General features: G+C 39.7%; 1 protein-coding gene across 1 annotated transcript; it reads left to right on the top strand.

Annotated features, from left to right (window-relative positions):
* The first annotated feature begins 2,948 nt into the window (after positions 1-2,948).
* Positions 2,949-13,146, top strand: LOC119721769 (zinc finger protein 43-like). The gene is made up of 7 exons (XM_038191728.1): positions 2,949-3,188; positions 8,958-9,093; positions 9,372-9,533; positions 10,271-10,528; positions 11,743-11,912; positions 12,318-12,483; positions 12,822-13,146. The coding sequence occupies exons 1-7, from the start codon at positions 2,949-2,951 to the stop codon at positions 12,968-12,970; spliced, it is 1,281 nt and encodes a 426-aa protein (XP_038047656.1). The 3' UTR covers positions 12,971-13,146.
* Positions 13,147-14,507: the final 1,361 nt, after the last annotated feature.

Here is a 14,507-nt window from a genome sequence, read left to right as displayed (position 1 = left end):
GAAAGCAATAATTCTGAAAGACCCAACGGAGTGCGTTGTAAGTTGTCTACACCATGACTTTGTATGCTTTTGTAGTAATTCATGTTATACAGGGCTGGCTTCATTACGCTGTTCAGGTAAGAACGAGAGAGTTTTGCATATCCGAGCAGTCAGGTGGCTTAGACCCAATTTTGGACAAGCTCGTGACCGACTGGTCCAAAGCACCAAACTTGGCAGATATATTGTTATAGCCTTAGAGAAGATATTTAGAAGGGGTGACACCTGAAGTTCTTTTGGGAAGGGTGCCTAATTTGCATAATTCGTTAATCCCTACCGTGTAATATATTTTATTCCCATATTTGAGGATATTTTTTTTTTTTTTTTTAAAGGTATATTTTGGTGATTCCACTTACACATCCTTTCTTCAATAACATTTTCTAAAGCATTTAAGACTGACTGGATAATTATGAGGACACAGTAACGATCCAAAATGGCTACTATTATACTCTAAAGTTGCGCGCATTAACCTTGTCTCCAGATATCATCGAGTAGTCTTGCCAAATCTTAGTATTGATGGGCTTCAAATTCACCAAGTTGCTTACTGGCACAGTTACTCTATTAAGTCTTCATGGAAAATCATGTGGACAATGATAAAATTGTGATATTAAGGCCAGAAAACAAAAACGGGGAACTTGATCAAGTCCACCACAATAGGCAGGCTTCGCCTAGTTTTTAGCCCAATTTACGGACACCTCATTTCCCCCCCCCCCCCCTTTTTTTTGTTTTTGTGGGCTTAATATCAAGATGATATAATTTTTCACATGATTTCCCATTTATTTTTGTTAGGGTAACTGTGTCAGTAAGTAATTTTGGGAATTTGAAGCTCATCAATACTGAGGTTTGGCAAGACTACTAGGTGATATCTGAGGGAAAAGGAATGCGCGCAACTTTAGGGTATAATGGTAGCCATTTTTTATCTTTATTATGTCCTTATAATCTTCAAGTCTCCGATATGCTTTAGAAAATGTTATTTAAGTCAGGATATGTAAGTAAAATCCCCAAAATATTCTGTTCAAAAAATAACAAAATATACATCTACCCAAATATGGGAATAAATATATTACACGGCAGGGATTAACGCTTTATGCAAATTAGGCACCCTTCCTAAAATAATTTCAGGTGTCACCCCTTCTGAATATCTTCTCCAGGGCTATAACAATCTATCTGCTAAGTTTGGTGCTTTGGACCAGTCGGTCACGATTCCAACCGTATGCCACCTGACTAGAGTTGAAAAATCGTCCAGGCAAACTTGAGGATACCAAAGACGAACGGCAGTCTGTACGACTATTGGATGGACTTTAAAATATTGGGGGTTTTTAACTCTAACATAATGAATTAATATGTAGTATTTTCATCTTCCAAAGATACAAACTATGGTCAATATAGTTAGGCTTGGTTTATATAATTCCGTCTGACTGAGTTTTAGTCATCAATTATATGTATATGATTGAATTCATTAGTGCATCAATACACACATTATACCCGATTGAATAAAATTGCTTATCTGAAAGATTCATGTTGTTTCCGTACTTCATTATTACCAAATTGATACCTATAGGGACGTCGTATTAAGTTGCTTTGTGTTACAATTGCTACAACTGCTCTCATGTAGAGTTATTGTTTGGGTGTTGTCCCTCGCCAGCGCACGCGTACGCGCAGTGCATCATTTTTTTTCTGCAACCCAGTAAAGTCGTTCACCTCAATACGGAAGCGTGATCGATACCACGCAATTGAACATTGTGATTTTTATATAGTTTACATCTGGGGAAAAAAACGGGATAAATACCGTGGCGTGGCTTTGCCGGCGCCTTTTTGGATACGCAGGACGGTGTGAGTTCCAATCCCGAAGGTGTTACATTTTTCCTTAAAGTTTAATATCCCTCACTGATCTTTGAAATAAATTGTGTGTTTGGGGGGGGGGGGGCTTATTTGTGGCTCTGTATAATTTTGGTTTAAGGGAATTCGGAAACAAACACATATTCCATCAACACTACTGAATCACCATGATCCATTGACGATGCCTGCTGCAGAAATAAATGCGCTGGCCGTCGGTCAAAGTCGATTGGCACGCTGATTGGCCACGATTGACACGCTGATATAGGGGACACTTTCCGTCTCGGCGTAAAACTTGTTCAACTTTGTCGACTGTTGATTTTGTTTAGCGCTGACCATAGAGCAAGAAACCGTTCGTCCATATATCGACGCAAATTCCATCTTATGAATAGAAAGATTTCTATTGCAGTAACGCGGCAGGAAACACGAATTAATCTGATTTCTTCAAGTAAAATTGAGGGGGGGGATCACTTGGAGCTGGGTAAAAGCGAACTTCATTTACGATCTTTCACATCCTGCATCGCTTTGTCGTTCTTCAGCTGCACATTTGTTTTCATTTCGTCTACTTGTATACGAGAATGAGAATGTACATGTATATTGCGAAGATTTGCCTATCAACAACCGACGAGTTGTAGATTTAGTTGAGTCGGATTTAGCGGATCATGGGTGCAATCCCTTAAACAGTCTAGATGTAAGTTAAGATTTTTTTTCTTAAAATACGAAGCCCTTTGCCCCCCCCCCCCCTCAAATTATGTCAATGATGCTCCAGCATTTTTTTTTCAACCACCATCAAATATTCTTTTCAAAAACGTTATTTCTTCTTATCACCAAAATTGAAGTTGTTGCATACTGGTTTATTTTTTAATTATGCATGAATTTCACAATTACATAATTCAGAAGTTCGGGGTAAAACCTTCTCAATCCGTTGGAATCTTCAAAGTTTTAACGGCTGAACTTAGTTCAGCGCATGTGCATTACTCCACAAACCCAATTCAACCAACGGTCACTGCGCGAGTGCGCGTGCCAAGCATGCAGCAACTTTCGGTTATTGGTAAGCGGGACTGTGTTCAGTCAACATGGACACGTTCGTTGTTTTACCCAAAGAGTTGCTCCTAAGCGTAGGGCAGTACTCCCCGGTGAGCGGAGACAAAGTCCGTAGTGAGAACGATAGGACCGAGCAGCCGCCATGGCGGGCATGGGGGCTAAGCGTGTGGTCGGCGGTACCCCTACACGCCGGCACACGCTTCACTACCAACCAAGGCGTTACCGTCCTCGTACGATTGGGATGTGCGGTGGGAAATCGACAATACCCCCAGGTAAGCGCCAAACATAATCTGTGCAAGGAAATTAGTTTAGGATCAGTTAACATTTCAAAATTCACAAATTATTTCTAGTAGAAATATGTCCCTTTAGAAGTTGTAACAGCTCCCAATAAACCTGGATGATTTTTGAGGTGCAGTATTCACATTGCTAAACTTGGGCACAAGTGAACTTTCAAATGCCTGATAGCGTGGAATCAAGACTAACCCTAAGAGATAAGAAACAGTTCGGAATCAATTCAAGTTGAGGAAAATGTCTACGGAAAACATTTTACCTTTTTCAAATTGAATTTAATACATAGGTACAATACATGTTTTGTTAATTGCATTGAAGCCTCAAATTCTCGAGTACAAATCAGAAACAAATATGCTTAGAAATTTAGTAGGGGCCTATCCGAGTTGGATTTTAAACTAGAAAAAAACATTCAGCCCCTATGTTAGTGTTTCCAATTTGTGAAGAACAATTCAAAAATCCTAATTATCTTCCATTTCTTTGATGAATTAAAAATAATCGAAAACGTTTCGTGACCATAGGCATGATAATCACTGTTTTAGTGTACGGAGTAAGTTTCGTGTGAAGTAAAAGCCAATGCAGACATATACATTTTAACAAGTTTGGTGGAATAATTTGAAGAAAAAACTTAGAACTTTGCTCAACATAATTATCTGTAAAATGTAACTCTACCATACTTATATTGGATCTAGCATTCATTGTACATGCTGAAAAATATACGAAAGGCATGGTCAACTGACAGAGCACAACGTTTTAACGGATACAGTTAGATTAAATCATGTTCCATTTTTGAAAAAAATAAGAGCGATTGGTAAAACACCGATAAATTGGGATTTTTAGGTGGGAAAATGACAGCTTCAAAACATGCATGGAATTCTGATTTTTGCTTCGAAAGCACTTAAGAAGCTAATAATGCACAGGCTGACCCGGAACAAAATAAAGGACCGTTTCTAATTCAAAAGCGGGAGTATAGAAAATCATTTTATGGGGGTCCGCTCATAAGTCCGACGCCTCATAAGTCCGACAAAATCGCATCCCCTAACCAAATAAAGGCCCATAAGTCCGACGCCTCATAGGTCCGACTCCTCATAAGTCCGACGCCTCATAGCTCCGACGCCTCATAGCTCCGACGCCTCGTAGGACCGACAAATTAAACGCCTCGTTTTTCCGACGTCGGTCCAAAATTTCGGACTTATGACACGTCGGACCTATGAGGCGTCGGACTTATGATACGGCCCCATTTTATGGTAGGGTCTATCTTTTCCCCTATATCAAAATTTCACAAATCCACGTAGGAAAGATAGTGGACTACATAATGCGTCGATAGTCGTCTTCAAACCTTTTTTCTGGTTTGAATATTTTGTTTTCCATTCTTTTTGTGTTTGTTTGGGGGGGGGATGGTCCCCGTCCCCTCCCGATCCGCCATTGTTACTCTTTGTCTCCGCGTTTCCAAGATGAAACTAGGACCAGGGTGTTGAGTGTGCATTACATCAAAATTCCTCAATATAAATTTTACCTACAACTTATTAAATAAATTTTAAATCAAATTTTGAATCGAAAACACCAAAAGACTGTAAACTTGCAGAAATTGAAAACTTGAATTCTTTTATACTCTTAGGCTACATAGTATTTTGTACTTACGATGCATGTCTTATTTTAGCGATGCATGTCTTATTTCTGTGAGTTCAGGGACATGTCGCCAGGAACCATGGCCCGCGTATGATTTAGGCACTGCACACAAGAGAATACAACTCAAAATGTAAAACGGCAATATTAATATCCAACATGAATGTCATCTTATGTAATATCACACACTGATTTTAGGTTAAGTTTCAGCGAGGCTTTCTTGTGTCTTTCAATCGCCCAATTGTGAGCAATTTGGCCTTGTATTGTCTGTTTCCAGTGTGGTGTGAAATTGGTCTATATGAAATACAGACTCATCGGATGTACTGCGCACCCCTAAATGATGATACACTGTGTAATTGGGAAACTGACAAGTTGTATGTGAGGGATAAAGTCCGTATAAGTACAAGATACCAACATTTGGAAGGAGTTCAAATTTCATATGACACCGGCATGGCAATTCTTTGTATCGATGCCACGGGGAAATGGTCCGCAAGCGCCACCCAAAAACCTCCAACATACCCACAACTTGAAGTGAAGCATTATAGTATTCGTAGTCACGTTGTTCTTTTTCTAGCGTGATTGAGGACTCCAAAAATGATGAGTCTGTGATTCGATTCGATTCGAATCATTGGCTATGAAACCCGAGTCCAATCGATCGTTTTCACGTGAAGACTCGAATCGAGTCAAGTCACTGTTTTAGTGAGTCAAATGATAACCTGGCGTTATTAAAATGCCGGTGAAAACAATAAAATACACTTAATAGTGCTTAGATTTTATACACTTTTTGTACCAACTTCTTCATAAATCATATGTCTTACCTGGCCATGTATATATTTGTTTTGCAAATAATCACAGTCCTTTTGTTGAATAAACTACAGAAAGGGGCCAAGGACATACATGCAATATACTTTCGAGACATTTGGAGATAAAAACAAGAGGGGTGTTCATTTCTACATGAACCCTGACAAATATACTAATGAGTAGTCTGCATGTTTTTGCACTCCTGTGCAAAAAAAAAAATACGTCGTTTCCCACGCCACTACTGCGCATCATCAATACACCTTACATAACCTAAAGTTAGTCACCCATTTTTATTTTAAAGAATAAACATGAATTACCAAAGTTAAATTCTAAGCAAATTTAATAAAGTGAAATTAAGACTACTATTTTCGATTGTTAAAGCTCAACTTTCAAGTGTTCTGATTGGCCAGAGATCCACGAAAAGCATCTGAAAGATAAGCTTGGCAAATTGTTGATCATTAGCAGAGTTGGGCAGATACCTATGACTTCAGATTTGTTTGTTCAATATGTAGAGTATCACCAGACGCGACTCTGGCATGTTCTATCATCAAGTGAAACAATCTGCGCCCCTATCGTGACCTGTTGCACTTATAAAATATACAAAGTGATGTTAACATAAAAACGCTAACTTCAAACGTTTAGTGTTGACTGCGTTCATTTGTTTGTGTAGAAGTGTGTGTATAGCTGTAGTGGTGTCACGAACATGCTACTTGCAACCCTTTCTTTGTTGACAGTTCTGTGTTTGTTTTACTTGCAATATGGATTGTTCAAACTATCCAAACTTGCACAAGAAATATTGGGCTGCTGGTTTATTCGCATTTCAATTTATTTGGTGAAGTGGTGAGATATTGTGTGAACCATCTGAACGTGAGCGTATTAGAATTGGGCTAACATATATCTGACGTCCCGCTAAACTTATTCTGTAAAATCACAACACAAAGCTAGTATACGTACTGTCCATTACTCAACAAGTTCACGTTAAAGATCAACGCTTAAAATATCGGTTCCATTATAGGCTTTAGTAATGTCATCGCCGAAACTAATTAGCACTAATTTTGTTATCTCAATATTAATTATGGACAAAATAGAGTAGAGGATAAATACCATAGTTGATCCAGTTACACATACTGATGTCTTTAATGTCAGGGGCATACAAATATGCCGAGAATAAATATTATTTTTGAAACCGATGACAACGGGGGCAGGAAGGCAAAAACAAGTTGTTCTAAGCGGCGGAACTCAGACAGACCAGTGAGTGATATGACCAATAATTAGCGGTCGGGAATTTCAAGTGACGACACGTACACGGCAATTATGGCTGATTTGTTTCAGATGTATGCAACACATACATGTAATGACTAACGTGTTTTTCAGTAACAGTGTTATTTCAAACAATGATAATTAATATCTTGTCGGATGAGTGATGGCCTGACTCCATTCAACGCGCAGACATTGCAACCAAACTGTACATTATGATTAGTTGCAACTTTCGCTTTCGGCTTCAGTTCAATTAAGTCTATCTTGCAGTTGCTCGAAATTTCCTTGTATATTTTCATTGTATATTGTATAATTTTTGTGTTATTATTTGAAGTTACTTTGCGGGTAAAATTCAAGGTAAACTGTAATATAAAACGAAATGGGTTGGTATTTTGCCCAGTGTTTCTGTCTGCACACCAACTCCCGGCACTGTTGGGCAAATTACATAGTTGTAAACTTCTAGCCGATTTAGCCAACAATTAGTGAGGTAACTGTATACCAATGTTGCCCCACAGTGTTTTACCGAAGGTTTTACAGTGTACGTGTAACCGCAAAAAAAACACGAGCCGCACCAATCCATTCTTCACTGCGTTAAACTCTGGGACGTTATATTTGTTAATTCAGGCTGTTTGTCGCTTTTAAATATTTACTCTTCCAAAGTTTTTATTAAGGTTTTCCTTTTTCATCATAGATGGTTCAAAAGAAAGCCAACCAACTTGTTTGTATACGTAGTAAATTGAATTTTGATTTATTTCCCTTACAACGCCAGTTTTCAAACAGACTGTGATACCATAATTTAAAGCTGTTTCAACGTACCTTCCCCTCTTTTTCGAGAGGATGTTTTTTAAAGCAATGACTTTCCAGAAAGTATCTTTCTTTAAGTCAGTTGATAAGTATCCAAGTATCAATTCTTGTTTCCTCAACCGATAGCCCCTCGCCATCCACTCCTTATTATATAAGGAATAGTCCTCAGGATGCAAGATATTTATCAGGATATTGATCCTCATTTGATTAAAATCGCTTTTGTACAATTTCACAGGCGATGCTGTTCAATTGATCATATATAACAGTTAAAATCCGAGGTGTTCAAGTATATAGGTGCCCTGGAGCAGGGCATGGATGTCATGACACAGGGACTGAGAGAAATGTCCAAATGGGTTTATTGATGGTGCACTGATCCCACAAGCATTGAAACCTTTTTGAGATATGGTGGACAGAAAGGGAGGGAAGTGCTATGTAAACTATTTTATTTACCCAAATTAACCTACTCCAAATAGCGCGCTCATATTATGCGTCTATCATTTCTTAATAGCCTAATATTCCGTGCGCAACACTGCGCATTGCCGCCTTGGAATGCGTTGGGTTCTGTATATAAACTCTATTTGCGAAAAAAAGGTACCCCTTTTCAAAACAATTTGAAGTAGAGTGATTGTATATCTTGTTATTTGAAGGTCATGAGGTGGACACAAAGCAGTAGAAATTACGGCCATGGACGTGTAAACACGGTCCTGTTTTATGCCAGTCATTAATCACTAAGTCGCTGGGCTAAACCATGCACAGTGCTTGAATCTTATGATTTATTATGATGTCACTACTAGCTGCAACTCTGTGCCATACTGATTTCCTGGATGCAAGTTTGCATACACCTTTGCCTTCCGTTTTGGTAAATTTGAGATACGGAGATAATCCAAACGATCATTGCATTGTATCACCCAATGACGGCTGCGACACCATACTCTCCATGCTGTCTTGGGTTGATACATTTTTACCAAGAAGGATTTTTTAATGGGGCGAAACCTTGGTTGTACATGTCAAATCTACAAATATTACTTAATCATAGACCTGATTTTCTCAAATTTTGATCTAAACAACTTAAAAGACAACAAATTAATTGGACGTAGCAGGTCTTTTGGGGAAAAAACAAACGAAGGAATCTTTACTGTAGAAAATGTAAAGCACTGAGGTACTGTTTATTTTGGTAAAACTTTAACTACATGTACTTACATAAGGCCTGCATGCCCACGTTCATTTCAGCCTCCTAGTATATTTCGCTTATTCCCTTTTTGAAGGTATGGAGTAACTTTGGTTGCTACGAGGAAATTCACCAGGGCTCGAAGCACTATGAACGTCACTGCAACTGGGTTTGTTTCCTCCAATCAGTCGAAAGTCGAGACCGTGCTAACATTGTGGTCTACAAGGTCAAAGGTGAGACGACATATCCACACTTGGTCATGTGCGAAACAGGCGTTGTTACGGTTATGGATAATCCCCACAGTGCGTCAAATAAATTAAAAAAACAAATGCGAGTGCACATTAATTAGCTCTGGCGAAAAATTCGACGCCGATGGCACATATGGAACACCATACTTTTGGTCAATTTAAAAATTAAAAATCGCACCCACCCTCCTTTTTGAGTAATTTCCTCCTTCTGGATACCGTCCAACCCATTTTTTCAATGACTTATTTTGGTATTGTATTGGCAGGGAAACCCATCTTTGAAGTGATCAAGTTTGTACCAGCGTGCAGCCAACTAATGGCCTTCTTCCAAGTCACAGATCACAGTATTTGTAGCATTCTTGGTCCAGATATCAACCCGCCACACGAAAAAATGCTTACACAGTCTACTACGTCGACAAACCATGAAGGTATTTACCACAACATTGAAGATGGGTGATGACTGCATGTTATACCAGGATGGCATTGTTGAAACGTGAACAGATGCACTAATAAAGAAGCTGTAGTCACGTCCGTCTCCAGTCAAATCACAAGTCAATATCAAGACAATCACAAGTCGGTCACGAGTCAAATCACAAGAAGGCCGTCCAAGAAAGGGATAAACAATGACAGTAATGTCTTTATTACAGTTCATTTTGTGACTTGTGACTCGTGAGAACTTGGTGAAAATTCAAAGTAGCATTAAGTACTCAAGTTTGTTGTTTTTTGAAAAATCACTAAATTTGTGCTAAATTTGAAAGTATTAAATTGGCAATTGTACCAATTATCCCCAAAATAATGTCTTTGACCCAAAATATGAAAAAAAGGTACATAAAAGTGCTCAATGAGCTCAAAACCTTCCAAAAATCGTGATAGTGCCAGCAATATAACAACGGTGTAGTGCGAAACTTGGATCCTTTGAAACTTACGGACTCATGCATTAAAAGTGAACATACAAACATGCACATAGGCCTATATCAGTGACACGTCATACACGTGTGAGGGTGAAAGTCCATTGGTAAAGAGACCGTATTTCACAGGGCCCAAGTTTCATGTCATCTTATACAGAATCTTGGACTTGCCTACTGTAATAAAATTGGAGGGTCGATTAATATACAGCGATGGTATATACAATGAATTAACACTGCATTTTCTCTATTTTGAGCAGCTGAACGTAAGATTCTATGGTCGACGATAGCGTACCAAGCAAGGCGAGGTGCGGATGAATATTTAGCGAGTAATATGTCCCTCTCCAGCGCTGGGTTGTGCCATCCTAGCGGTGTACGGATTGCTGAGGTCAGGAAAGATTTGCCGCTGTGGACATCACCGCGTCGTGGCAAAGAACGAACATCATTACCGTGTGAGGTTTGCGGCAAATCGTTTGATAGACCGTCGCTACTGCGGAGGCACATGAGGACCCATACCGGTTAGTACTTACTACACCTCTATCAGAGAGGTGCATGGCCAGCAGAGGTTGGTTTTTTTTCCGAACTTTTTGTATGCTAAAGATGTAAACAGGAATATCAAGTTTGGTAATTCCAAATCCATTTATAATGTGCAGGTATATACGCACATTTCACCATATGGCCAAGTAATTATATTAATGGCAATCGATGCCGAAGCTTTTATATGCTATTTTGTGGAACAGACCACTCTATATAAAATTATGCGCTACTACATTCAGTTCTTTTAGACGTTCCGTTTGGCATCGTAAGATATATACATATTGCCTGTGTGAAGACTTGGCTGTTACTTCATTTTGACTTCATTTCATCAACATCCTGTGCTGGTTGGTTGTGGTGCTGGTTGGTTGTGGTTCTTACCCACCTGTTATGAAACTAGCCGCCTTCTTTCTAACTTGTCGAAGTCCGTCATTGATTTCCTGAAGACCGAAGTAAATCTCTAAACTTTTCAGCAGTTTAGTTAAAAAGGATAAGAAATCTAATTTTGAAGCACACATGTTTTCAAGACTTTCTTAGTATTATTATACGTGTAATGGTACCACTAAGGAGACACGGTATCGTAATTTCTTCGCACGTATCGGTCATGTCTCCCTAATGTCACAGCCCCCCTTTAGAGGCACCATTTTTTGTCGCAATTAAAATGTATTTGTTGCTCGTGGTGTAATTAGTAAACATACTGAAATTCGGGGGGAAAGGACAAGGGAATATTGGGTTAGGGCAAGTTTAAAAATTGAGTGCACAAGTCTATGGGGATGCCCAGGCGCGGATCCAGAGGGGGGGGGGGCAACCCCAGCTCCGTCAAATAAAAATTATCATACGAGTTCCTAAAAAAATAAGTCGAACCCCCCCCCCCCCCCCCCTGCTGTGACACCCCAAAAAATTTAGTGGTATAATGTCCGCTTGTTCAGAATACGGTACCTATTCTGTAATCTAGTGTTAATAATCGTCGGATTTGAACAGCGCCCCTATTGAAATATGGTACCAGCCGCCGCCCCCCCCCCCAACTTTTTGATTTTACGGAGTCCAAGTGTCCGCAGAAAAAAGCCTGGATCCGCCCCTGATGTCTCCCAAATGTCCAATCCAGGGTAATAATTACAATTATTATTGTCACTATTAGATAGAGAGAAACATAGAGGTGATTCAAGACAAATAAAGAATGTTTAATTTGATATCATAGGTGAGAAGCCGCACAGTTGCACTGTGTGCGGCAAAGCCTTTAGCACATCGAGTTCTCTCAACACACATTGCCGTATACACTCCGGAGAAAAGCCTCATGTATGCAGTGTGTGCGGCAAGAGATTTACAGCAAGCTCCAACCTGTACTACCACCGCATGACACACAGAAAGGTACACCCTTGTTTGTCTTGCATAATCTATGTGGACATTCCTTTGTTTTCGTGTAGTTAAGAAAACTCGGTACAAAAAAAATATTTACTTAAATAAACTGTGAAAAAAATTTCGACCCCAAATTTGTTTTTTGATTTCCTTGAATGTTCTGTTCATTCTGCGACGAATAACCCTAACCCGAAAATGCCTCTAAACCTGTTTTCCAGAGAGGGTGAGACGTTATGTGGACACGGCTTAGTCCACACAACGTCAACACAACCTGCATTTTGTGGACATCTTTTGTTCACATGTCCACATAGTGACTGTAAGACATACTCACGTAACTCATCGAAATTGAAAATTGCCTAAGTTATCCGAATACGTTTCCTTTGACACTGTGATTACCAAAATGTTCTTGTACCACAGGACAAGCCTCATAAGTGCACGCTGTGCTGCAAGTCTTTCCCTACTCCCGGGGATCTACGCAGTCACATGTTTGTCCACAATGGCTCCTGGCCATTCAAATGCCAGTTCTGCAATCGAGGCTTCAGCAAACACACCAATCTTAAGAACCACATCATGCTACACACAGGTCGGTTGTGAGTTGTTCTCCCAATGTTCTTATATATTTTCTTTCCCCTTAAAACTGCACAAATTTTACTTTCACAATATCCAATAATGGTTCAAAATTATTAATTTTTAATAGCATGCATTAATTCGGTTTTTTTAAGTATAGATAATCCCGTAAACAAAAACCAAGAGTACTGGTCTAAAGAGTTACACTGTATTCACACCATTGTTGTCAGAATGTATAATTATTTCCAATTTAAAACACAGCAAACTTTTCAAAGTAAATTATTCCATGTAATCCTTTGCAGGTTATATCATAATGAGAAATTTATTCCTTTTGAATTTCAATGTCTTCAACAGGAGAGAAGCCTCACGTATGCGTTTTATGCGGGAAACGATTTGCCTTAATCTGCAATCTGAAGTCCCATTCCAAGACCCACCAAGCCAGGCAGCATACAGCACAGTGTTTGTCAAACAAGACGACGTCTGCCTTTAATGGTCCACGCTGAGGCACGATCGCAGGAAAGAAAAACACACAATTTTAAACAGAATAGCCCGATCCATTAAACCCCGCCCCTTTGCCCCGCCCTATGCCATTTTGACCAATCACAGCCATGATTAATGTCCGACATGGGCGTAGGTACGGGTGCATGGCGCGGAGTTGGAACACGCCGCAGAACGGCATTGAAAGGTCACGTGTTGTTGCCCACGTTTACTATGGCGGGGCGTAATGGATCGGTCAAAAAAATAATAACAAAGTTAATTAATAACGGAAAGCCGTGTTTTGGTGAGGCACATACAAAAACACAATAAACCATGCCCTTTGATCATTGTTAAAATATACACGTTATGTGTTTAATTTCAACAACAAAAATAGTGACTATCACCTAGTAGGCCAACCTATCAAAGAAAGGTTTTGGGTACCAGGTCCAAATAAAGTAGACACTATTCTAGCGACCACAATAATTGTAGTGGTTCCTCGCTCATTTGAATGACGCATCATCGCATGTACAGTTAAATGACGTATACAAGTCTTGTCGGCGTTACCGTTAGTGTACTAACACTGCTTAGCTCCCAATGATTCACGGGATGCTGCTGATGATGTACGTTCACTACCCTAGGCCGATTAGACACGTGTCTGTTTTCAAATTGCATAATTATTGACTATGCAATAAGTATTAAGTACTCTATGGCGTTAAAGCTCACATAGAGAGTATACACCAATTTTCAAAAATATCAATGCCTAATCAAAGTTGATTTAGTATAGCAGTAGACAACAGTGTAGTAGACAACAGTGGGCGTAGCACAGTCATTTTTATGGGGGGGACGATTTCACAAAAAAGGGCACTTGCACATCCACGCTGAAATGAAGACACGGTTTTTTTTTATCCGGACACTTGGCCTCTGTAAAATCAAACAGTGGGGGGGGGGGGGGGGGGGGGAGGGGCTGTTCAAAACCGAAGATTATACACACCACTATAAATGGACAATAAATGTTGTTCATGCGCGGAATTCAAAAAGGCACCCGTAACGACCGATGGCACAAAAAGGGCACAATTTTTTTTTAAAGGCCACTTTTTCAGAAAAAAAGGCACTTGTTAAGGAAAAAGAGCACTTGTTCAGAAAAGAAGGGCACTCTTTACAAAATATTGGGGAGAGCGCTGGTGAAAAAAAGGGCATTTGAAAATTTGAAGTCTTTTGAATAGGGCAGTCTTTTCAAACTATGGGGGGTTTCCCCCCCCCTCCCCCCCCCCCCCCCCCGCTTGCATACGCCCACAAACAGGATAAATACCCCCCCCCCCCCCGCCCCGCTGGCTTTAAACAAACTTACGGGGATACACATGAATAACATTTTAACTTTTCAGTCAACGTGCACATGAAATGAATGTTGTGTTTTATTGTAACAGAGATTATAATGTTAAAACCGATGCAAGCACTAGTGTTTTTCGTTACAATAAGGGAATAAATGTACTTGGGAGGTGTTAAACATTGTGTATAAGACTGATTGGATGGATGGGTGATAATTACCGAGCCGAAGGCGAGGAT

The sequence above is a fragment of the Patiria miniata genome, unplaced genomic scaffold (assembly GCF_015706575.1).
Source record: "Patiria miniata isolate m_02_andy unplaced genomic scaffold, ASM1570657v1 HiC_scaffold_14, whole genome shotgun sequence".
NCBI classification, from domain to species: Eukaryota; Metazoa; Echinodermata; class Asteroidea; order Valvatida; family Asterinidae; genus Patiria; species Patiria miniata.
This window is presented reverse-complemented; position numbering and strand designations above follow the sequence as displayed.

Coding starts and splice junctions, on each gene's coding strand:
- LOC119721769 (XM_038191728.1), top strand. CDS start 2,949: ATGGACACGTTCGTTGTTTTACCCAAAGAGTTGCTCCTAAGCGTAGGG. Junction 9,094..9,371: donor TGTGGTCTACAAGGTCAAAG/GTGAGACGACAT, acceptor TTGTATTGGCAG/GGAAACCCATCTTTGAAGTG. Junction 10,529..11,742: donor GCACATGAGGACCCATACCG/GTTAGTACTTAC, acceptor TTGATATCATAG/GTGAGAAGCCGCACAGTTGC.